The following is a 24,037-nucleotide window of genomic DNA, read 5'->3' on the forward strand; positions in this document are numbered from 1 at the left end:
ATTAATGGGTAATTAAAAATGGATATTAGTAATTTGTGATTGAATTTGGTTTAATTATATTAAAGGTGGCTAATTATCATAGGGGCGGTGGTGGAGGATAATATTCACTCATGCATGCATGCATGCTAGGGTTTTGTGAAACCAAACAATTGTAGCTACACCTTAATTTTCCAACAACTCAAAATAAATTATTATAATTGACACTTTTGACCTTCCAACATCACAAATCCTTGTATAAAAACCTCGTCAATAAAAATCCATTTGATCAAAATAAAAAAAATAAAAATTTCTCTTGATATATCAACATGTCTCCAGTTCTCTACACTGCTTTTCTGGCAGTTATCTTTGTTCTCCAATCCCACGTTGCCACCTCGACCATCGACATTCCTCTCCTCCCTCCCATTATTGGTTTGCTCCATTCCTCAAGCTATATATATAATATGCATGCATGCAGAATTTGATGGTTTACGTAGACTTTCACTTGTTTTGTTAATGCATGTTGTGTGTGTGTGAATACAGGCGTTGGTAGTGTGTGTGAAGGAATCATATGTGGAAGAGGAATATGCGTGCCCGCGAATAATAACACTTTTGGATTTGTGTGTGAATGTGACCCTGGTTGGAGACAGGCTCTCCCTCAAGATTATGGGTTTCCTATGTTTATGCCTTGTGTCATCCCCAACTGTAATAAAATCTCTCTCTCTCTCTCTCTCTCTCTCTCTCTCTCTCTCTCTCTCTCTCTCTCTCTCTCTCTCTCTCTCTCTCTCTCTCTCTCTCTCTCTCTCTCTCTCTCTCTCTCTCTCTCTCTCTCTCTCTCTCTCTCTCTCTCTCTCTCTCTCTCTCTCTCTCTCTCTCTCTCTCTCTCTCTCTCTCTCTCTCTCTCTCTCTCTCTCTCTCTCTCTCTCTCTCTCTCTCTCTCTCTCTCTCTCTCTCTCTCTCTCTCTCTCTCTCTCTCTCTCTCTCTCTCTCTCTCTCTCTCTCATATGAAGATTTAGGGTTTTGATCTATGTATATATAATAGGTACACTTAACTACGAATGCACAAATGGTTACCTTGCGCCACCACCACCGCCGCCACCTCCTCCACCAAGCGAAAACGAGGGAGGGAACCCATCATATATCGACCGTACGTAACCATATATATATATATTCTACTTCATATACTAATTAATTTATTTTTATCATATATGTATAGTATGATCCTATATATACATTTTATCGATCTCGCTATTTATTACTTATTATAAACGCGTTACTAGCATGCGCGTTGACCGATTGCGGGGGAGGCAGATGCTTCAGGGCAGACACTCCACTGGGGCGCACCTGCGAGTGCGAAGATGGTTTTCTCAATTTGTTCAACTCCACCGATTTTCCATGCTACAGGCAATGTAATTATTCAAAACAAATTAAAATTGCTTTCGATTAATTTAAATTCTATATAATTACAGTTAATTTAACCTTGAAATTATGTGATATTAATTAATTAGGTGCATTTGGACAAGACTGTCCGGCTCTAGGATTCAATACATCGACTTCGGTCGTGGATCCGAACCCCTTTTTAGTTCATAATTATAGCCATGGTAAGTTATTAATTAAACACGATTTTATGATCGATTTGTATGCGTTGGTCGATTCAATTATTAATCGGCTGCTAATGTCACGACGAAAATCCAATTATCATCGCTAATAATTCAATAACATTCTTTTAACTATTTTTCTTGATAATTTCAGCGGCAAGCTTGATCGAAAGAGCTGGATTAGCTTTGTCGATTGCGATTATGGCAATGTTGGCTCCGGTGTTATGGCAGTACATCTAAAGACGGGATTTTTCAGCTACATTTTCGCGATACATGATGGTTAAATTCATTGTCAATTAAATTAAATGCAGTTATTGTATTCCATATGTACAATTTCTGGGATGCTGAATAAGGTTTATTGCATTTTGTTTCATAATAAATCTTTTATTTATGTCTTGTGTAACTTAATTATATGGTCAAATATGTGTTACACCGATAATTAATATTATGTATTTTGTTGTAATATTTGTGTATTTTTAATCAAATTTTTAATTCCAATTTTCGCAAAAATACCGATATCCACCCTAATAAAAACACACACTAAAAATGTCACCAAGTTCAATTTATAAATTAAATAAAAAAAACAATTAAAAACAAATAGAATAGGAAAATAAATCTTTGCACAATTTGTTTTTACTTTTAGCCCCTTCTTAAATAGGGAAATTACTATTTGCCCCAAAAGCCCAATCCAGTTTTTGGTATTAAATTAAACCCTTTTCTTTCCGTCTGATATATATATATATATATATATATATATAATAATTTGTATGCACAGTGATTGATTAGTGACAAACTCTCCTCCCTCAGTCGGAGAGGGAAAGAGTTGTATTGAAAAACCATAATCCGATTCCGACTAAAACTCCTATAAGGTAATAACAGTTCTATTGAAAAACCATAATCCGATTCTCTTTATTTAGCAACCCTCGTACTGCATTGTATCTGTTCGTCCCTTATTTATGCAATTTTGCGTTGCGATTTTTCAGCAAAATTCAGGCTATTGTTCTCCGTCTTCGTTGGGTGTGTTTTGATTTTAAATTTAATTTCGAATTTTTATGTTTTATTTTTGTCTATTTAATTGATTCTCTGTGTTAAATTTGATGTAGTAAACTGTTTGCTCTATGGGTACTTCCGGGTGTTTGTTTGTTCAATTGTTGAATTCCGACCGGCGTGTTTTTAAGTATGAATTAAAATATTAAGATTTGTGTATTTAGGGTTTTATATTTGTGTAATTTGTTGCCTTAACTGGTATAGATAGATAATAGATTGCTTGATTTTTTTTTTGATTTGTTTGATCATCTTGTTTAGTGGATGTGTACATCGGATTGATAATTACGATTATATACCGTCGTTTTTGCTATATATATGTGTGTGTGTTTTTCCTGTTTGATAAAAAAAAATCTTCGATATTTTGTAGTCAATAATTGTGAAAAGGTTCGATAAGAAAGAGAAACGAGACCATGACTATGATTATGGATTTCGAAGAAGCTACGGGCAATGCTGGAACACCTGATATTGAAGTTTCGGTTATTAAAGATCAAGGAATATGCCCCCATGTTGATAAAGGAATCGACCTGGCTAAACTTTCCGCAAAACTCCGTCGTTCGGAGTCTTTTAATTGTGAATGTTCGGATTCAAATTCGGGTTATAAATCAATTTGGATTTGTTTGGAGTGCGGTTGTTTCTCGTGTGGAGATTTTGTGATACCCGTTACACCCGGTAGCCATGCTGTTCTCCACGCGAAACGGAGTGGTCATCCGTTAGTTGTCCATTACAGAAACCATAAAAAATTGGTTTGGTGTTTCCCTTGCAACAAATTAATCACTTCCGATAGAGACAATAAAACAAGAAAGGTACTAAACAAGGTTGTCAGAATTATGAGAGGGATGTCGGTTGAAGGACTGTCCTTTAATGTCGAGGATGTCTGGTTTGGGAGTGGCAGCGCGACGAACGATGTAAAATCGGAATCTTGTTTAGGCTGTTCGGTGAGGGGTTTAGTTAATTTGGGGAACACGTGTTTCTTTAACTCGGTGGTGCAGAATCTACTCGCTATTAAAAGCTTGCGTGAGTATCTTTTCGGACTGAACGGATATTACTTGGGCCCACTAACATATGCTCTGAGGAATCTTTTCTTCGAAACGAGTGGCGAAGAAGCTAGCTTAACAAGCGCGATGAATCCCGGATATTTATTTTTCAGTCTCTGCACGAGGGCTCCGGAGTTTAATGGATATGGGCAGCACGATAGTCACGAGTTGCTCAGATGCTTGCTTGATGGTCTGTCGGCCGAAGAATTGAGAAGAAGAGATGTTGTTAAATTTCCGTCGGTGGGTCCCACATTTGTCGATGCTATTTTTGGAGGGAAAATCTCAAGCACCGTTAGTTGTTTGGAATGTGGGCACTCGTCAACTATTCACGAACCCTTTTTGGATCTTTCTTTGCCCGTTCCGACCAAGAAGCCTCTCGCCAAACAGGTCCCGCCTTTTTCCGTCTCTGACCAATCAAGTGGTGACAGGTGGACTGTACCGCAGGCGCCCGAACAATTTGCCGATCCGGACACTATGGCACTTGATATGGGTTTTACAGCTGAAGATATTTCAGCTATTCAAAAGCCGAAAAAACAGCAAGAACCAGTAGAGAGTTTCGAAGACAAGTCCCATGAAACTAATGTTTCCTTAACGGATGCTGAAATTTCAGCAATACGAGGTTTCGCGAACATAGATATTCCTCAGAATCTTGTCTCGCCGTCTTCTACTTTGAAATGTACGACCGAAAGCGACTCGGTAAATACCGTTTCGGCAAGCCCATCCGATAATTCCAAGCATCTTAATAACTCAATCGAAGATTCAAACACATCACAGATTCAAGATTCCAAGAAAGATGAAATTATGGAAGAACAAGATTCCTTAAATTTCGATGGATTCGGAGGTTTATTCGATGAGCCAAGTGAAAGTATCGACACACGCGTTAGCACTGAGTCTGATCCGGAGGAGATTGATCCAACCGCCTCTGTCGAAAGCTGTTTGGAATGTTTTACAAAGGCGGAGATTCTTGCCAAAGAAGAACACGCCTGGCAATGCGACAACTGTTCGAAAGTTTTGCAGGAACAAAGAAATCGATTAAAGAGGACACTTTCAATGTCTGAATTAGAAGAAACTACCACAGGCGGTGCTTCGGTGAAATCCGAGGATTTGAAAGTGAAGAGGGATGCAAGCAAGAGAGTAGTCATAAGCAACGCTCCTTCGATCTTGACCGTCCAGTTGAATAGGTTCCGACAAGATCATGGGGGGCAATTTAGTAAATTGAACGGCCATGTCCACTTCGGAGAAACGATGGACCTCAAACCGTACATGAACCCCAGGTTTGAATCTTGCTTTTGATTATTACATTATTTGTTTATTTTATTACGGTTTTGAGGTTAATATTCGGATATTTTCTTGAAATTGGTATTCGCAGGTGCGACGAAGGAGGAAAATTGGAATACCGATTAGTAGGGGTGGTGGAGCATATAGGAAGCATGAGGGATGGGCATTATGTTGCATATGTGAGAAGCAGTGAAGATTGTGTTTGGTATCATGCAAATGATGCCTATGTGTGTGAGGCTTCTTTGGAGCATGTTTTGAGCTGCCAAGCTTATATTTTGTTCTACGAACGAGCTTGAGCAACGAGGACGATTTTAATTGTTTTTTTTTTTTTTACTTTAAATTACTTTTGTTCCCATATTGAGGTATATATAGAGAGATAAAACGATAGGGCAACACTCGGTTTTTGAAATGCAATGAGTTTCGAAATTTGTTGCTTCGTTGACATTTTTTATCGAAATATCTCAGTCTTGTGAATACATTTTCTTTCTATAAATTGTTCTTCCAAAACATGATTTTCGGAAACCAAAATCGGAAAAAAAAAAAAAAAACTATAGACATTTGCATTTCATCACAAAGCTATCAACGTAATTTTGTACCGTTAAACGTCTTGTAATTAGCACAACTATAGACATTGTGTTACTAATTAACATCATAAAACCAACAAATTTTCAGATAAGCCTGAAAAATGTCAGCAAATGCAGCTAAAAAAAGCTTCACATAATACTCTTGAAAAGAACAAGATCAACACACAGTTAAAATCCCTGTTGTTAGAGTGTAGTAGAGGTGGAACTCGGAGTTTCTTCTTCACAAGCAACCAAACAACCCTTAATCAGCAGACTCAAAAATAGCAAGCAGATTCAAGAACAGGTTGATTATGTCGAGGAAAAGGCAAGCTGCTGCATCAATGTACTCATCATAGTCGAAACGCTTTATCAAATTATCCGTATCATATATAATAAAACCAGAGAAAACGAGCGCCCCAATGCAGCCAATCACCTGCTCTCCCACTTTTCCCAAAGGGAATATAATCTGTTTTACGAAAAAAAAATTAAAAAAATTGAGCACGCATGTAAAATTGAAGACATATATAATTAAAAAGTCTAAATCACACAAACTCACCCTAATGATCCCAAAAGCCATGAGCACCAAGAGAGCACAGAACAAGAAAGGCCCCAGAAAGCTGAAGTCGTGGCCTCGTTTCGCAGCAACGAATGTGAACAAAGTCAAACCAACGGTCAACAGTAGTGTAAGGCCAGCAGCCATCAAGACAGCTTGACCTATAAAAAGGTAAACGTAAAACCTTAATTACCGTAATAAAAACAATCAGATGCATATTCGCAGCACAATAAACTACGTTGGTCAATCCATCACACACTAGCAAGTTAATTTCAAGAATTTGATAAACTGTGAAAATAGCAACTCTTTTGGGCTCGAATTTTATATAATTTTACTTAAAAGATTGATATCGAAGTGGGAATTTATTCAAGTTGATATACTACTTGTTGCAATTTATTGTGATCAAGTTCCTGACATTTCAAGAATTCCTCATGAAAGAGTAAAGCAGTGACTAAGAAATCATACTCCTACATCTTAAAAATCAAATTTAACGAGAAATTTTACAAACTCCGTGTAATCTGCTAATCATAATGTATCAACGAGTAAAGATGAATAACATCGACTTATACAAATCAATGGCCTCATCATCCAAAAGCTGATGGGAATCGGATGTTGATTCTATTCAAGTTATATAAAGTTAAGAATTGGTAACACCAGGATGAATTCAATTGCTGTAAACATTTTTAGATCATCATTGATAAATATGCATATAATATATATGTGTGTATATATATTATATATGTATTACCTTTACTTTGTGCGCACACAGCTCCAACCAGACATGCGATAGCTATGGTGAAGAGAAGCAAGAAGACATAGTTCCATGGATGTCGTTTGCTGAAGCAGCTCATCATCATGCACACTACATATATTAAACCAGTTAGAAAAATCATCAACTTCGTTCAGTAATTCCCGTTTCTTCGATAAAATAATAAATTAAGGTTCAGAATTATCTGCCGATTTAGACAATGCAAAACCAAAAACTTCAGGACAATAAACGAAACATAATAACACCATTTCTAATCCATTTCAAAACTCTGTAATGAATTGAAATAGACTTGTACATAAGAACAGAGGGTATTATTTGGTAAATAATACCAAATCAATTATCGCTAATCGAAATGAACAAGACAATATAAAATAACATGTCAGTAATTGAAGGATTACATAAACCAGACATACACCAAGTAATATATTATTGGAATGTTCGGAGTAACGGATCATATACGAGCAGAAATTTTCCATTTACGATCGAAATGTATCAATAGAATGTACAGCAATTTTCTCATGTACAGAACATTGAGATTTATGATTTCATATAATTTCAAAATTTAACAACAAATTATTAACAACATATGCAACAAATTTTAAAATTTCGTTTAGAAAAATCAATAAGGTACAATTCCACATACACATTTAACCACGACAGAAATTAACTGAAGAACATATTCCACCATATATATACATATATACATACATAAAAACCAACAACATCTCAAATTAAAAAAAAAAAATTTTTTTTTTTTTAAAATGACTCACGTATAAAGGTGACAACCATGATAGGGAGCAAAACGAAGAAGCCTCTAGGCGAACGCATGAATTCTCGAACAGGAGGAGTAAGAACCATGGCGATGGCAACCCCAAATGTGAGAAGCAACTGCACGCACAGGATGGAATAAACTTTACGGATGAAACCCCACCTCATCTGCGGGTTTTCCATCATCCCCGGGTAAAGTTGTCCGCCGTTTCCCATTTCAATGTCGACGCTGTTGTTCTTCCAGAACGCCGCCATTTTCACCAACCCTAACCAACAATTTTTTTAATTTTTTTTTTTTTTTAATTTCCCGTGCAGTATATGTGCAATTGCGTGAAATTTTCCTTCAAACGGTTGATATATACGTGTAATTGTATGTATGTATGTAGAAATGTGCGCGTATGATAGTGATGATTAGGGTTTGGTGAGAAAATTGATACAAGTTTTTGGGGGAAAAAAATGGAAGAAGACGAAGGGGAGAAAAGCCGAAAAAATAGGGATACCGTACCACGGCGTGATTATGAGTATCCACACCATAACTCTGCAACCGTCCGTATCTGGGGTTTTTTAATGGTGGGTGCTATTGCCAGAGCTAAAATCTCTTCTGCCAGATCAGCCTTTTATATTTTTTTCCCAAGCCCATTGTCCATATCATCAATTCATGGCCCAATTATTCAGGGCCCTAATTTCGAACATAATCAAATAATTGTAAATTAAGATGTAAATGCGGTGAACAATCATACCGTAAACTAGGGTGGTAAACGAGCTAAGCCGTTTGGAAAAAAACTCGAACTTTATGACGAGTCGAGTTCGAGCCTTTTTTTACTTGTTCGTGAACCTTATTTTTTTTTATTTTTTATTTAAATAATATAATAATATACAATAGTATTGAAATAATATAAAAAGAACATTTAAATATTAATATATATATATATATATATATATATATATATATATATATATATAACTAGAGTTTATTGTTTATTTTGTAATTTTTTTATTATAATCTAAATAAGTTTTAATAATTAAAAAAAATCATAAAAATATGCTTGGGCTCGAGCTCGAACTGAGTCAAAAAAAAAAAATCGACGAGTAAAGGGGTCGGTGTAAGACATAAACAAATGCTGGGGTTGTTGGTAATTACGAATAGATGGAGGTGTTTTTTATAATTTAATTTAAGTTCAGGGGGGGCTTTATCCTAAATATTTTCTTGCATCAACAAGAGTAACATAATAAAAAATTGAAAATGATTTATTGATTTCTTTCAATTAAATTCTTTTGCAGCTGTTAATATATGGCAGTCACTTTGTCATGGCCCCACACACACACACACAGCTTTATTTGTATGTAAATCTGACCCGAATAGTTGTAGTACCATATTATATACATTGGTTATTAGTCCTTATATATATATATATATATATATATATATATATTAATATGGGAGCTTTTAATGAGTTTTTACGAACAGAAATACTGAAGCTGGTGAAAAACCAGAAAGATCCAGACCCATCGGATCCTGAGCCGGTTCAAGACAATGACCCGTTTGTAGGCCCGACAATCGCAGGTGGTGGTGGTGGGATTCATCACATGATCATATTAGCAATTTATTTATTTTTAATTTAATTATGTATGACCAATTGTATATTACTATTGTTGACGAGGTCAAAGGTAAAATGACCTTATTCCCTTCACGTCAAAATTTACTAGAATTTCTTTTTTTTTTTGGAAAATTGTTAGGTTTTTCATTTTTGTGTGTACTCCAAAATTAATAGTCATGTGCTTTTTTCCCATTCAATTTGGCACATTCTAGTGACCAAAAATGGGTTGTTTTTTTGTATTGCAACCAATTTGAGGTTCTCGTATTAACTTGGAGCAATTGAGATATAAAAGGGTGTTTGGCTAAGCTTATAACCTGTTAAAAAGAGTTTATGAGAAGTTCAACAGTTTATAAACTATTTACAAAATGCATATACCCCCAATTTTTTATTTAAGAACATATTATGACGAAAAATAGTTTATAAGATCATTACCGAAACACTTAAAAAAATAATTCTTGAAATAAGATAGAACAACTTTTCAACTCTTAAAAGAACTTATGAGATGTAAATCTTATTATCGATTAAAAAAAAGTTTAGTCAAACGAGCGCTTAGTATAGTTAATATGACTCGATTAGGGTCTAATTGTTTATATTTGGACCGAGTTGGACTGATTGATCTGTATATATTTTAATAATAATGAGTTTGTCAATACATTAGACTAATTTCTTTCATTTCTTATTATTTTATTTTTATTGACAGCTCATTTCTTACATTTATTGTAGTTGAAATTGGTAAGTTAGAAAAAAAATGAGGAAGCGTGGGTGATCAAACAAACATAGGGACTAGGGGGAGTGACCAATAATTGCAGCTACTACTACATATGACTTGGGAATTGTATTTTAGACACTCAAAATTACTCCCTCCAAAATTACTGTCTTCGTCTCTTTATAATCGTAGTTTTTAGCTTGTGCACAAGGATTAAGAATCTCAATAAATGTTGCTTAATTTTAGAAAAATATATGTTCTTATACTAAAATGCCCTTGCCAATAATTAATGTGAGAGAGTGTTGGAGACAGATAATAAGGGTAAAATTGGTAATTACACAATTAATGCAATGTTGAAAATGTAAAGTGACAGATAATATGGAACAAAAATAATTTAAAAAAAAAACGATTATTGTGGAGCAGAGGGAGTAGTATTTTATTTTATTTCAATTGCTAGACTAATGAATTTTATAGCTTAGTGTTATGGGCTCTAAATTACTTTTAGTTGATCTAAGCCCAATAATCTATGCCGATGTGGGCCCGATTACTTGTATTTGATATGAGAAATTGGACCGAATTGAGCCTAATGATTTGGGTCTAATTGTGTAAGATTTACTTATCGCTGCACTTAGAGCGAGTGGAGATGAACAAGACAACTGGAAAATGATAAAAAGGGAGAGATAATTCGAGAGGAATGTGAAAGTTTTATATTCTATAACTCCTTGATTCGGGCAAGATTTGATTATGACTTGGCGCGTGAAATTTCACACTTTCCATCGACGAGTTATGGAGAAGATCAGCAATCCAAACTTTCCAATGGTCTTCGTATCAACTCGCCCACGCCGCCCACCCCCCCACACACCACACATCATTTGTTTTTATCGAAGGCATACGAAGGACATATGACGAACTCTCCTCGCTCCTTAAATCGAGACCTATATAATTCAACTATGACCAGACGAGCTCCATGTGTGTAAAACGAGCTCTCGACTTTCCTTAGTTCTTCGTGGCTTGTTGAATTTTCGGCCCAATGACTCCAAGTATTGAGAGTTCGACTCAATAGGATCGAACTGTCTTTCATTAGCTCATTAGGCCTTATGGGGACCCGTTGGGCTCTTGTCCCGCTAACTGAATATGTGGAGTTCGGCCCAATAGTACAGTTCTCTCTATAAACTAAATTAATATGATCACTAATATTCGATTATAAAATCAAAATATAATATTTTCGAAAAACATAATACTATTTCTTTTTAAATTGGAAAATGTAACCGTGTGGGAAAAGCAAATAGTATATGTACATAAATTAGGACAGTCCTATAGCCTGCACAAATCAAATCACTGCCATGGGACCTTTTCCCACTTTATGAAAGAAAAATAGTTCAAAACAAAACAAATATGTCTATATCTCCTTTTTATAGGTGCACCAAGGTTCACCTATTTTCCTCTCTCTAGGTATTATGTTCAACACCAAATATAAACTTCTTTACATTATTTCCCAATAGTGTTTTCTTAATTTGGGCTAATTTTATTTTGACGAATAGCTTTTATTAATTAAAGCTCTTTTTAAATTTCATTAATTGTCTCAATATTATTGAAAAGTAGGACCGTCAATCGGGCCATGTCAGCGACCTTTAGTTGTTTCAAGAACATTGCATTAGGGCCCGCATGGGTGTAGCTCAACTGGTTCCGGAGGTGATAAGTTGGTGCAAGAACATAGCACTAGGCTTATTATTACAGGCCCAAACTCACATACTATCGGACTTCATTACTATAGAATAAAACCCCATATAATGGTTCAACAGCCCGACTCACTTAAAACTATACTCGGCTCAAATATAATCGAGGCGATCCATCGGACTTCAATTAGGCCCAACTCAATTGCCTGACCTAGTGAAAAGTAAGTATTACGATACATTTAAAGTCATTTCCATATTATATGAGTTTATGTAACCAATTTCATATCATAAATTTCCAAAATTACAAGTTCAAGCTGATAAACATGTCACATATAGTTTGCGAGCCTTTATACGAGAGATTGGGAGTAATCCAATTTACATATACAACTACGGTAAAAAAAAAATTATAATAATAATTAAAAAACAAAGGGTACCTTCTATAGACTACTATATACCTATTTTCAAACACACACACACACACACAAACACAGTGAGTCTAAAGTGTAGGATGTCTCTTTGACTTGGACTCCACACGCTTGCACGCAGTAACTCTCATCAATAATACCATCACTTTCACACACTTCACACACTCTATTTCTCTCTCACTCTCCAATTTTCTTGATTTTTCAGACAAGCTAACTAATTTTTATAATTTCATTCTTACCATATAGTTTATAGTTTGTACACACATTTTAATTTCACTTAGTATATACACCTCAACGAACTTGTGCTAGCTATAAGTTTCTTGATTTCTGTGTTTAGTGTTTACGGCCACCACCGGCCGATGGGCGCCTCCCACCGCCACCAACACCACCGCCGCCGCCGCCAATCAACGCTCTCCTTTGCCACCGTCACCACCGTAGCTTTCCTCCTCCTCGCATCGGTCTCTGCTACTCTTGCCTTCAACCCAACTCGCCAATTCAGTAAGTAATCATACCAATATATATATATATATATATATATATATATATATAGATTGTTGCAGTGTCTATAAATTTACTTTTCTCTGTGTGTGTGTGTGGGGTTTATATTAAAGGTAATTATAATAATGGAGTGAGAAAGATGAGGGAGGAAGAGTCGGCGGAGCGAGTCACGACACGGCGGCGACTCGGAGGGCCAGGGTCGTGGCCGCCGACATGCAGATCGAAGTGCGGGTGGTGCGCGCCGTGTAAACCGGTCCACGTAGCGATTCAACCCGGTTTGAGTATGCCATTGGAGTATTACCCGGAGGCTTGGAGATGCAAGTGTGGAAATAAGCTGTTCATGCCGTAGAAAATAAAATAAATAAAAAATAAAATAAATAAATAATTTCATGATCAGTCAAAATGGCAAAATCCATGTAACTTTTTTTTGTACTATTTTCGCAATTATTATTGATTTTGCTATATAGATATATATAATGGACAAATTATATTATAAAAATATATATATATAGTGTAGCACAGTAATTTCGGATAACAGACTGTTCAGTATGGTTCAGACTTCAGACTTTTACAACACTTGATTTTTTTTTTAATTAATTTCCTGGATATTAGTTAATTCCTTCAATTTTTATTTATTTATTTATTATTTATTATTATTATTATTATTATTATTATTATTATTATTATTATTATTATTATTATTATTATTATTATTATTATTTTATTTTATTTTAGTTTTATTTTTTAAATTTTTTTTGGGTAAATTACGGCCAAACCCACAAGGTAAGGCTAAATTTCAAAAAGACCTCTCATGTTTAGATAATTACAATATCGCCCATCAACTATGAATATTTTTACACGTTTACCCTTATAGTGTCAAATTCAACATAATCTTTTAAATTTCGTGGACTGTTAGTCAACTTGTACTCGTTTTGTCCAGTAATGCAGTTTTCGAAGAATCACAATCTATATTTAGTTATTTACAAGCTAAGAGTGTAAGACACATATTTTATGATCATCTTGTTTCAGAATATGGAGCTCGAATGTGATAAAATGGGTACTAATTGGAAAGTGTTCCACATAATCTAGAAGAATCATAATTTAACGGTTGATTATAATTACCTAAATATGAGAGGGGTTTCCGTAATTTGACCTTATGTTATGGGGTTCACCGTAATTTACCTTATTATTTTTTATTTACCATTTTTGAAAGTTGGAAGACAGATAAGAACTTTGGGAAGGTAATTTATTTTTTGGGTGAGAAAAAATATGATAAAGTGGGACCCACTAATTTTGTTTGATTTGATGCAACATTATTTTTCTTGAAGCCTTGCATTGATTTTTCTTAGATATAGTTATGAGTTGCATTAATGCAAGTGATTTGTAGAAGTGTCATTTTCATGTTACCATTTCATAGGGGGAAAATAATATATAGGTTTGAAAAAATAAATAAAATACATTGAATTTATTTAATATTTAAAAATAAATATTATATTTTCTCAAATAAATAATAATAATAAATATATTTTTTCATGTTTTCTGCTCCACATGCAGTACAGTGGTGATATATATATATATATATATATATATATATATATATGGAGTAAGTGCTAATTATTAGCAGATGATCCGTATATACTGTAGTGACAGATAGTCCTCTTTAAATTTGCAATAAATGTGGTAGATATTTTTGTACTGTTACCTCTCTTTTAATTTCAGTATATACTCACAAATAAATTAGTTTAAAGCTGTCAAAAAATTAAATTAAATTTTCGAAATGACACTAATATCTATATTTAAATTAGCCCACATGGAGTAGGTGCAGAAAATATGTAGATGAAGTGAAGCAAGTTGGGCTTTAGTACACGTGGCAGGGCCCTTTGCTTAGACAAACCCAAATGTCAAGAGTCAGTGTGCCCATTCCAAAGACCATTATTTTTATTTTTTTATTATTTATTATTTTATTGTTTAAAAAATTAAAATTAATAAAATAAATAAGAGGCTCTACATCAATAACTAAACTTTAATTATGTGAACTGATATTTGATTTGACAGTCTTCGTTGGCATTTGCATGTAATGACTCTTAAATTAATTGATTATTGTTTATTTGGGCTTTATGTTATGATATTGGGCTATAATTTTCTAATTCAGCCCAATAATTTTAAGGGTTAAATACAAAAACACCCCTGTACTATGGAGTTTGTATCATTTACCCCCCTGTACTACACCAAAATACAAAAACCCCCCTCACATTACATTTTTTCCAAAATATGACGAAAATACCCCCGTTAAGCCTATAAATATATTTGTTTGAGCCATTTTCCACTATATTTATTAACATTTTCGGTCAATTTTAATTGGAAAATTTAGATATTTTTATTTTTTTTCTCCAAAACATTTAATTACTAAGAGTTTTTTTTTTTTTTTTTTTTTTCTGAATAAAACCTTTTATTTTTTGTCATTTTGAATTTCTTCCTTTTTTGTTAAATCTTACGGTAGTTCAAATTCTCAACATTCATAGGATTGTAAAGATGTTTGTAATCTTAGGACGTTTGAACTACTAGAAGACATTTAACAAAACAAAAATGAAGAAACTCAAAATAACATAAACAAAAGTTTTTATTCAGAAAATTAAAAAATATAAGCAATTGGATGTTTTGGAGAAAAAAAAATATAAATACCAAAATTTTCCACGTAAAATTAACTGAAAATGGTAAAATATATAGTGGAAAATAGCTCAAACAAACCATTATATATATATATATATATATATATATATATATATATATATATATATATATATATATATAATATATATATATATATATATATATATATATATATATATATATATATATATATATATATATATATATATATATATATATGTTTGTGTGTGTGTGTGTGCTTGAGAGTAGGGGTATTTTGGTCATATTTTGGAAAAAATATAATGTGAGGGGGGTTTTTGTATTTATGTGTAGTACAGGGGGGTAAATGATACAAAGTTCATAGTACAGGGGTGTTTTTGTATTTAACCCTAATTTTAACTAAATTAATGCTTCAAACCCAATTTAATTTTCTTTTTTAATTATACAAGAATTCAAACAAATTTAAAGAAACGTGTATATTGTTCAACACATTACATTTATACCCCTACCTTCATTATAAATTATTTTTGTCCCATACGGGACGACACATATGATTAGCCTAGCTAGTGTGGGTTACGGTATACTATTCAAAGAACACGCCTGGCAATGCGACAACTGTTCGAAAGGTTTGCAGGAACAAAGAATCAGATTGAAATGCGACAACTGTTCGAAAGGTTTGCAGGAACAAAGAATCAGATTGAAGAGGACACTTTCAATGTCTGAATTAGAAGAAGAAACTACCACAAGCGGTGCTTCGGTGAAATCCGAGGATTTGAAAGTGAAGAGGGATGCAAGCGTGTAGTCATGAGAATCTCATACTCCCGAGAGAATCAAAATATCCTCTCCAAAAGGATATGTCGGTAAGTTGCCGTCGATTGAAATCCAACGGGCAGACGCCTCGTATCCTACTACCTGATACGCGTTTTCCTCACGTATAAATTACCGCAAGTATACGGTATCGCATTTTGCAGAACAGTGGTTCCGGATATCGATCCACAGGGACCTTGTAGATTCAAATGCTGAGTAGTGTAATTATATTATCGTTATATTATCTAGCCGATCGTAAATAAGTGGATTGGTGAGAAACCCTAATTTAAAAGCATGCAAGAACGTAAACATGCAAATATAAAATGTACGTAAAATAAAGTAACGACAACTCAACGCGGGGGACTTCGATTTAAAAGGGACTTCTAGGGCCAAATCCACCTAGGTATAATCAACAACGATCGACAAATCCACCATCTAAAATCACGTTCCTATTCGTTAACCCAGACGCTAATATACTCTAACCCCCGTCTCCAGTGTAGCTAGAGTCTACCCACAGGTCCGACGTCTCCGTTCAGAACCTGCTATTAAGAGAGCATTTAGGTCAAGTCCTTAAGGGCTACCCGAAGTGCATCACGTCTCCGTTTCCACACCCCGGGCTATGTTTTCCTAACTTCAAACAAGAAATCCTCTCTCGAGTTCATTCCTATTTAATATCAGTCTGAGAGCTGATCAACACAATCAGAAGCATTTAATACAGGAAAACATAAACGAAATCAAAACACGACAATTAGAAAGTAGAAAAGACGATCGAAATCAATATATACAAGGCTTCATTACCCTAGAAGAAAATGTTCTTAGTTCATAACAAACATAGTATCAAAAGAATGTACAAAGGAAATGAAGAACAAAACGTAAAGAAATTGCGTAAGAAAAACCCAAGTCGGAACCCCCGCTGATGATTCCCGCGAAGAACCGTCGAAAACCGTAAAAAGTCGAAGAAGAATGAAGAGTGAGGGCTTGCTTCTATTTATAGTAAATTGCAAAGCTTCCTCAAGAAGCTTTGCAATTTAAAATATCTAGCCTTGAAAAACGCGCCAGATCGCGATCCAATAAAGCCAGATCGCGATCTGGCTTCTTTAAAAAAACGCGAACCGCCTCCCAGATCGCGATCCAGGAAGTGCGGATCGCGATCTGGGTCTGAATCTAGTCTGCCACTGGAATTTGTCACCAGATCGCGATCCGACTTTCCTGGATCGCGATCTGGGTCTGAACTTTGCACACTACTGGAATTTGCCCCCAGATCGCGATCCGGCTTTCCTGGATCGCGATCTGGGTCTTAATGACCACTTTCTCGGCTTGAAAAAAATCGGTTTCGCTTCCAAATGGCTTCGACTTGGCAACAAAAGCTAACAAAACCTAAAAAAGGAAATAAAACAAGAAACGCAATAATATACACAAATAAAGCCGAAACTCGGACGAACGAAGACCAAAACTCGAAGATTTGATAAGCAAAAATCGTGCAAAACGAACACTTATCACACCCTCAAACTTAGATCTTTACTCGTCCCGAGTAAATCAAAACGAAAAAAGAAATAAAAACGACAAACTAAACTAGGCCACTAACGTAGGGAAACACGATTGCATTTAGCGTATGCAACAAGCCGTTGAACCCCTGGGTACCACCAAAGGACGAGTTGTGTCTCGTGAGGGTTTTCAGACAACACACCCACAAAGTTGCCGGATTGGTCAAAGCATTGCAATTAATTCGAAAGATAAAACGAGCTAGATAACCTAAAATCTCAGAGTGGCCCCCGGCTTTAAGGTATTCGACTTTCCTACCGACGCAATTAGTTGTTTCTACACCAAAATGAAAGATAGACTCAAGAATCCGTAATTAAACAATAAACACAATCATCGAGGGTTTTGAGTAGAAATGTGGGTGAAAAGTAAGTTTTGATTCTGAAATTCAAAAACTCGAGTTGGGCATAAGTAGGTCCTTTTATTCAATATGATACGACAACAACAATAAATTGTGATTTTTCTCACAACTTTCTTTTTTTTTTTTTTTTTTTTTTTTTTTTTTCTTCTTTTTTTTTTTTTTTTTTTTTTTTTTTTTTTTTTTTTTTTTTTTTTTTTTTTTTTTTTTTTTTTTTTTTTTTTTTTTTTTTTTTTTTTTTTGACGTATCGAATAAAAACGTAAAGACCATTGATAGAACTTCTAGCCAACAACTCGAAATCGTGAACACATAATTCAATTCTAACCTGCCCCCCAAACCTCAGGCTATTATACCCCTCAGAAAAATGCGCTCAAGCTTAATCGGAAAGGATTCGAAAGGCTATCCACACAAGTTGCAAAAACGCAGTCGGAAGGTTCATCTATAATTAGCCGGTGATCCAAAATTTCAATTTTAAAATCAACTAGCCCATCTACTAATTCATTAATTGCTTTGCTTCAAAAGAACCCGGAAATGCAAATTACACTCGATCCTAAATGAGATGCATGTGACAAACATAACACAATTACGGAAATCGAAATACATAAACGAGACTAAATTATATGATATGCATGCAAAAGACCAAATCAAAATAAGATAAATAAAATAAAAAAAAAATAAACAAAGTCTAGCAAAGATACATCGTAAACGAAATATCAATCCAACGACTCATCCCAAAACAAACGAACTAAAAACAAACAGGTTCAACACACACCACCCTCAAACTTAAATTCTAGCATAGTCCCTATGCTCAAAAGCAGAATAAAAAATAAAAGGGAAAGAAAACACAACGTCCCCTAGTTGTCGTGATCGTCCTCGTGGGCTCCTCCCTCCTCTTCCGGTCGTCCCCGCTCGTACTCCTCCCAGGCCTGTGTCACCAGTGTAGTGGCAGCCGCTTGTGCTTGTTCGTCGGCGGCGGAGGTTGATGCTCCATCATATCGAGGCCGTGGTGGGAACGGCCGTGGCTCGACAATGTCATCGGTCCTGCACTGAAGCGCTGCAGCCATGGCCTTTATCATTTTCTTGAACCATCCCACGTTTTCCTCCATAACATCCATCCATTGGCCGACATACTCCGGGAGCTGTGGTGCTGCTTCTTGTCTGCCTCTTCTGGCCCTTGGTTGTGGTCCAGCCGCATGAACACCTGAGGGACCCGCATCTGGTAAGTCCGAGTCGCCCTCGCCTAGGGGTCCAGTCGCTGGCTGGAGCTTGTGGTAAGGGAAGATCGGCTGTGGTGACCTGATGAGCCGGTCATCAGCGTATGTGGGGACCCCTGCACGATCACACAGTGTAGTGATGAGGGAAGGGAACATCAGACCTAGAGAGGTATCACCTAAGCATCGTCGGATCTCAGAGTGTATGATCGCGCCCACGTTCACAGGTGTCCTCTTCATTATGGCATACATCAGTGTAAGACGTGGGGCATAGGTCTTGGCCGTCGATTTTGTGGGCATTAGCCTGCTACTGACGAAGTACATCCAAACCTTCGCTTCTCTTGAAAGTTCTCCCCGACGAAACCAGTGCTCTCCTTTTTCCCACTTCGAACCCCTCGGGCAAAGAGTCTGAATCAGCTCCTCATAGGTCGTTGCCATCTTCAGTTGTTGAAACGGCTCGGTCGGGACTTCGGGTAGGTGGAAAAACTTGTTGATTGTAGCAGCGTCATAGCGCACCTCTTGGTTTCGAAGAACGACCACCGACCCCGGGTGAAAACCGGCATTGGCATAGAAGAGCCTCACTAGATTCTCGTTGTAGTCCTCCGGTCGTTTGGCCAAGTACTTCCATTGTCGGCGATCAAAGTTTTCGAAGATCGACTCTCTTGGCATGCCATCGAGATCTAATTCCCTTTCTGGAACAAACGGTCGGCTGTGGCGACGTATGAATTCCCTTTTTGCCTCGACGTTCACGTACAAAAGCTCATCTCCCGGTTCGAGGACTACGCGGTCAAGGATGGTGTGTTGATTAGCCCGGGATCCCATCTCAAGTTGCACGTTTCCCGTGCGTGGGGTTTGTTGCTCCTCCGGCACTTGAGATGGTGGTGGTGCGCTCGAAGTGCCTTCTTGGCTTCCCGTACCTCGAGAAGCCGCCTTTTTCTTCGGTGCGGCTTTTCCCTTTGCCGGTGCCTTCTCCTTGGGTTGGGCTTTTTTGGTGGTTTCGCCCGTCTTTAAGAGTTTCTTGGCCGGCGACGTCATTTCGATCGAATTTGTGCGAGATGGAGGGTCGAAAACCTTTGGAAGTTGGTTCGGGAATTTTGTCGAACACTTGGCGTGCCCAACTTGGTAAGCCTTTTGATTTCCACCGGTTGTTCGGTACCTATCCCTCCTACATCAATCACAACACCCAAGTGAGAATCTACCACCACAATTAACAATAGGTAGCTAAATAATCAACCCAAGTCATTCAAATCTTTATTTTATCCTTTAGTTCGAAATTAAGAACAATAGGGCAATTCCTATATCTAAACATTGGTTCACCCGCAAATTCATGTTTTGAATCCCAACACCAAGTACAAAATCACGTACTAGCATACACAATTAACAAACAAGGGAAAAAAACATGAAATTTTGGGGAAATTCGAAAGAATTGAAGAAAATGAAAGGAATGAAGATTAGATTGAAAATTTACCTTTTCTTGAAGATTCACCCACAAATTCTTGGAGTAAATGTGCAAATCGTGAATTTGTGATGTTCAAGTGTGTGATTGATGTACTTTTATGAAAGAAATTTGAAGATTTTGAAATTGGGGAGGGGTTAGGGTTTGGAATTAGAAAAAGGGGAAATAAGAAAATGAAAGGGGGGGTTCAGCCTTTTGAGCTGTTTTTCGGCCCCAGATCGCGATCCACAATACCCGGATCGCGATCTGGAGGCTCACCTTGCTGCTTCTGGAAAAAGGCCCCAGATCGCGATCCGGCTTACCTGGATCGCGATCTGGCCCTTAAAATTTCAGCTTCTGGAAAAACGTCCCAGATCGCGATCCGACTTACCTGGATCGCGATCCGGGCCCAAAATTCGCTGCCACTGGAAAAACACCCCAGATCGCGATCCGACTTACCTGGATCGCGATCTGGGACGCCTAAAACCTGCCAAAACGAAAATTTTAAATGAGGGTGAGATAGAGATGCTGAACCCTAAAATATAAAAATGCACGAAAAAGCTAAAAAAGATAAAAACGAAAACAAGAAAAAAAAAGAAAAATGACAGAACATGAGCAACAATGGGTTGCCTCCCATTTAGCGCCTGTTTTACAGTCGACGGCTCGACTTCTTTTGGATTTATTGGGAGAAAATTAGTGCGACACGCTCCACTTCCTCGGGAGCACCATTCGGGTAGTAATGCTTAACTCGTTGCCCATTCACTTTGAACGACGGACCGTCTCGTCCTCGTATTTCGATTACTCCTTGTGGGGTGGCGCTCAGGACTACGAATGGTCCCGACCAACGGGACTTGAGCTTTCCCGGAAATAGTCGTAGCCGAGAATTGAATAGCAGGACTTGGTCACCTGCCCGGAACTCTCGCTTCGTAATTCTTTTGTCATGCCACTTTTTCGTCTTTTCTTTGTAAATCTTGGCATTTTCGTAAGCATCATTTCTGAACTCCTCCATTTCGTTGAGTTGAAGCAATCGACGATCGCCGGTAGCTGTTTGATCGAAATTGAGCTTTTTGACTGCCCAATAAGCTCGGTGCTCCAATTCCACTGGCAGGTGGCACGCTTTCCCATACACGAGTTTGTACGGAGACATCCCAATCGGTGTTTTGAATGCGGTTCGATAGGCCCAAAGTGCATCATCGAGCTTCAATGCCCAATCTTTTCGGTTCGTGCTCACGGTCTTCTCCAGAATCTGTTTGATTTCTCGGTTTGACAACTCAGCAAGGCCATTTGTCTGCGGATGATAGGCAAGCGCAATTTTGTGTCGGATTCCCAACTTGTTCGTGAGATTAGTGAGCAGTTTGTTGCAGAAGTGAGATCCTTCATCGCTAATGATTGCCCTGGGTGTCCCAAACCTCGAGAAGATGTTCTTGTGGAAGAATTTGAGGACCGTACGAGCATCGTTGGTGGTGGTGGCAATCGCTTCGACCCATTTGGACACGTAGTCCACGGCAAGCAAAATGTATAACTTCCCGTTCGAAGATGGGAATGGTCCCATGAAGTCTATGCCCCAAACATCGAAAAGCTCCACCTCTTGCATGTTGTTCAAAGGCATTTGGCTTTTGTTGGACAGGTTCCCTGTTCGTTGGCATCGATCACACCGTTTTACGAACTCGTAACTATCTCGGAAAAGGGTTGGCCAAAAGAAGCCTGACTGCAGAACCTTGGCGGCAGTGCGAGATTCCCCGTGATGCCCGCCACAAGGTGAAGAGTGGCAATGTGTGAGAATCTCACGTACTTCTGTTTCCGGAACACATCTTCGGATGACACGATCGGGGCCGGTTCTGAAAAGCAATGGCTCGTCCCAAAGATAGAAACGACTGTCGTGAAGGAATTTTTTCTTTTGGTGATACGAAAGATCGTCAGGAATGATTCCACTGGCCAAGAAGTTGGCCACATCAGCATACCACGGAGTGTGAGTACTAATGGCGAGCAGTTGCTCGTCTGGGAAGGATTCCTGAATATTTCCTTCAGCTGGAACTTCTTCTAGTATGAGTCTGGAAAGATGATCTGCTACCACATTCTCGCTCCCCTTCTTGTCTCTGATTTCCAAGTCGAACTCCTGGAGTAGGAGTACCCATCTGATGAGTCTGGGCTTGGCGTCCTTCTTTGCGAACAAGTAACGAATAGCTGCGTGGTCGGTGTAAATGATCACCTGAGACCCCAAAATATACGGTCTGAACTTGTCAACAGCATAAACGACAGCAAGCATTTCCTTTTCGGTCGTTGAATAGTTCTTCTGTGCCTGGTCAAGTGTACGACTCGAATAGTAGATGGCTTTGAAGATTTTGTCCCTCCTTTGTCCCAATACTGCACCTACAGCATAGTCGCTCGCATCGCACATGATCTCGAATGGTTCCTCCCAATTGGGAGTAATCATAATCGGTGATTGGGTTAGCTTCTCCTTGAGAAACGTGAAAGCCTGCAAACAAGCAGAATCAAAATCAAAGACAGCTTCCTTCTCAAGCAAATGACATAATGGTTTTACTATTTTCGAAAAATCTTTAATGAATCTACGGTAAAACCCAGCATGCCCTAAAAAACTTCTAACTCCCTTCACATCCTTCGGTGGAGGCAATTTTTCAATCGTTTCGATTTTTGCCCTATCCACCTCAAGACCCTTTTTCGAGACCTTGTGGCCTAGAACAATACCTTCACGAACCATAAAATGACATTTTTCCCAATTTAAAACAAGGTTCGTTTCTGTACATCTTTTCAAAACAAGTTCTAGATTGTGCACACAATGATCGAAAGACGATCCAAACACAGAAAAATCATCCATAAACACCTCAAGAAACTCTTCTACCATATCGTGAAATATAGACATCATACAACGTTGAAAGGTAGCAGGCGCATTACACAAACCGAAAGGCATCCTACGAAATGCAAAAGTACCGTAGGGGCAAGTAAAAGTAGTTTTCTCTTGGTCTTCCGGGGCGATTGAAATTTGATTGTACCCCGAATAACCATCAAGAAAACAGTAATACTCGAAACCTCCTAGCCTGTCTAGCATTTGATCGATAAAGGGAAGGGGGAAATGGTCTTTTCTAGTGGCTGCATTCAATAATCGGTAATCGAAGCATACACGCCACCCAGTGACTGTTCTAGACGGAATAAGTTCATTTTTGTCATTCACAATAACCGTCATCCCACCCCTTTTTGGCACAACCTGCACCGGACTGACCCACGGACTGTCAGAAATTGCATAAATCATACCAGCGCCTAACAATTTCAAGACTTCTTTTTTGACTACCTCTTTCATTGACGGGTTTAACCGCCTCTGAGGTTGGACTCTCGGTTTATAGACGTCTTCCATTAGAATTTTGTGTTGAACAATAGACGGGCTAATTCCCTTAATATCCTCAATAGACCAACCTATAGCTGACCTATATTCTCTAAGGACCTCCAGCAGTGTGTTTGTTTCGGACTCGCTCAAACTAGAAGAAATAATCACCGGATAAGTCTTGTCTGCTCCAAGAAAAGCATAACAAAGA

At 37.4% G+C, this 24,037-nt stretch overlaps 5 protein-coding genes across 5 annotated transcripts; 3 read left to right on the forward strand and 2 right to left on the reverse strand.

Annotated features, from left to right (window-relative positions):
- The first annotated feature begins 255 nt into the window (after positions 1–255).
- LOC105973402 (uncharacterized) lies at positions 256–2,037 on the forward strand. The gene is made up of 6 exons (XM_012998422.2): positions 256–408; positions 520–681; positions 1,019–1,123; positions 1,257–1,385; positions 1,485–1,577; positions 1,729–2,037. Exons 1-6 carry the CDS (start codon positions 306–308, stop codon positions 1,812–1,814), a joined length of 678 nt encoding a protein of 225 aa, XP_012853876.2. The 5' UTR covers positions 256–305; the 3' UTR covers positions 1,815–2,037.
- A 274-nt stretch (positions 2,038–2,311) lies between these two features.
- LOC105973507 (ubiquitin carboxyl-terminal hydrolase 2) lies at positions 2,312–5,359 on the forward strand. Its single transcript, XM_012998537.2, has 3 exons — positions 2,312–2,443; positions 2,989–4,929; positions 5,025–5,359. The coding sequence occupies exons 2-3, from the start codon at positions 3,032–3,034 to the stop codon at positions 5,227–5,229; spliced, it is 2,103 nt and encodes a 700-aa protein (XP_012853991.2). The 5' UTR covers positions 2,312–2,443; positions 2,989–3,031; the 3' UTR covers positions 5,230–5,359.
- A 112-nt stretch (positions 5,360–5,471) lies between these two features.
- On the reverse strand, positions 5,472–8,177 carry LOC105973508 (protein LIFEGUARD 1). The gene is made up of 4 exons (XM_012998539.2): positions 7,589–8,177; positions 6,798–6,911; positions 6,053–6,210; positions 5,472–5,962 (listed from the first exon to the last, which is right to left on the reverse strand). Exons 1-4 carry the CDS (start codon positions 7,839–7,841, stop codon positions 5,759–5,761), a joined length of 729 nt encoding a protein of 242 aa, XP_012853993.1. The 5' UTR covers positions 7,842–8,177; the 3' UTR covers positions 5,472–5,758.
- Positions 8,178–12,203: 4,026 nt separating this feature from the next.
- LOC105973407 (EPIDERMAL PATTERNING FACTOR-like protein 5) lies at positions 12,204–12,955 on the forward strand. The gene is made up of 2 exons (XM_012998425.2): positions 12,204–12,489; positions 12,603–12,955. The coding sequence occupies exons 1-2, from the start codon at positions 12,351–12,353 to the stop codon at positions 12,836–12,838; spliced, it is 375 nt and encodes a 124-aa protein (XP_012853879.2). The 5' UTR covers positions 12,204–12,350; the 3' UTR covers positions 12,839–12,955.
- Positions 12,956–17,955: 5,000 nt separating this feature from the next.
- Positions 17,956–21,044, reverse strand: LOC148764876 (uncharacterized). The gene is made up of 2 exons (XM_088813611.1): positions 20,523–21,044; positions 17,956–20,219 (listed from the first exon to the last, which is right to left on the reverse strand). The coding sequence occupies exon 2, from the start codon at positions 20,087–20,089 to the stop codon at positions 18,698–18,700; it is 1,392 nt and encodes a 463-aa protein (XP_088669737.1). The 5' UTR covers positions 20,090–20,219; positions 20,523–21,044; the 3' UTR covers positions 17,956–18,697.
- Between the last annotated feature and the right edge of the window lie 2,993 nt (positions 21,045–24,037).

This window comes from Erythranthe guttata, chromosome 14, assembly GCF_056151865.1.
Source record: "Erythranthe guttata isolate IM_541 chromosome 14, IM_541, whole genome shotgun sequence".
NCBI classification, from domain to species: Eukaryota; Viridiplantae; Streptophyta; class Magnoliopsida; order Lamiales; family Phrymaceae; genus Erythranthe; species Erythranthe guttata.

What these genes read in the sequence shown, in the direction of transcription:
- LOC105973508 (XM_012998539.2), bottom strand. Translation starts at nt 7,841, where the DNA reads ATGGCGGCGTTCTGGAAGAACAACAGCGTCGACATTGAAATGGGAAAC. An exon ending in CATGGTTGTCACCTTTATAC is followed by an intron (nt 6,912 to 7,588) that starts GTGAGTCATTTT and finishes TAATATATGTAG; the next exon opens with TGTGCATGATGATGAGCTGC. An exon ending in TGTGTGCGCACAAAGTAAAG is followed by an intron (nt 6,211 to 6,797) that starts GTAATACATATA and finishes ACCTTTTTATAG; the next exon opens with GTCAAGCTGTCTTGATGGCT.
- LOC105973402 (XM_012998422.2), top strand. Translation starts at nt 306, where the DNA reads ATGTCTCCAGTTCTCTACACTGCTTTTCTGGCAGTTATCTTTGTTCTC. An exon ending in TCTCCTCCCTCCCATTATTG is followed by an intron (nt 409 to 519) that starts GTTTGCTCCATT and finishes GTGTGAATACAG; the next exon opens with GCGTTGGTAGTGTGTGTGAA. An exon ending in GCCTTGTGTCATCCCCAACT is followed by an intron (nt 682 to 1,018) that starts GTAATAAAATCT and finishes TATATATAATAG; the next exon opens with GTACACTTAACTACGAATGC.
- LOC105973507 (XM_012998537.2), top strand. Translation starts at nt 3,032, where the DNA reads ATGACTATGATTATGGATTTCGAAGAAGCTACGGGCAATGCTGGAACA. An exon ending in AAACCGTACATGAACCCCAG is followed by an intron (nt 4,930 to 5,024) that starts GTTTGAATCTTG and finishes TGGTATTCGCAG; the next exon opens with GTGCGACGAAGGAGGAAAAT.
- LOC105973407 (XM_012998425.2), top strand. Translation starts at nt 12,351, where the DNA reads ATGGGCGCCTCCCACCGCCACCAACACCACCGCCGCCGCCGCCAATCA. An exon ending in CAACCCAACTCGCCAATTCA is followed by an intron (nt 12,490 to 12,602) that starts GTAAGTAATCAT and finishes TTTATATTAAAG; the next exon opens with GTAATTATAATAATGGAGTG.
- LOC148764876 (XM_088813611.1), bottom strand. Translation starts at nt 20,089, where the DNA reads ATGACGTCGCCGGCCAAGAAACTCTTAAAGACGGGCGAAACCACCAAA.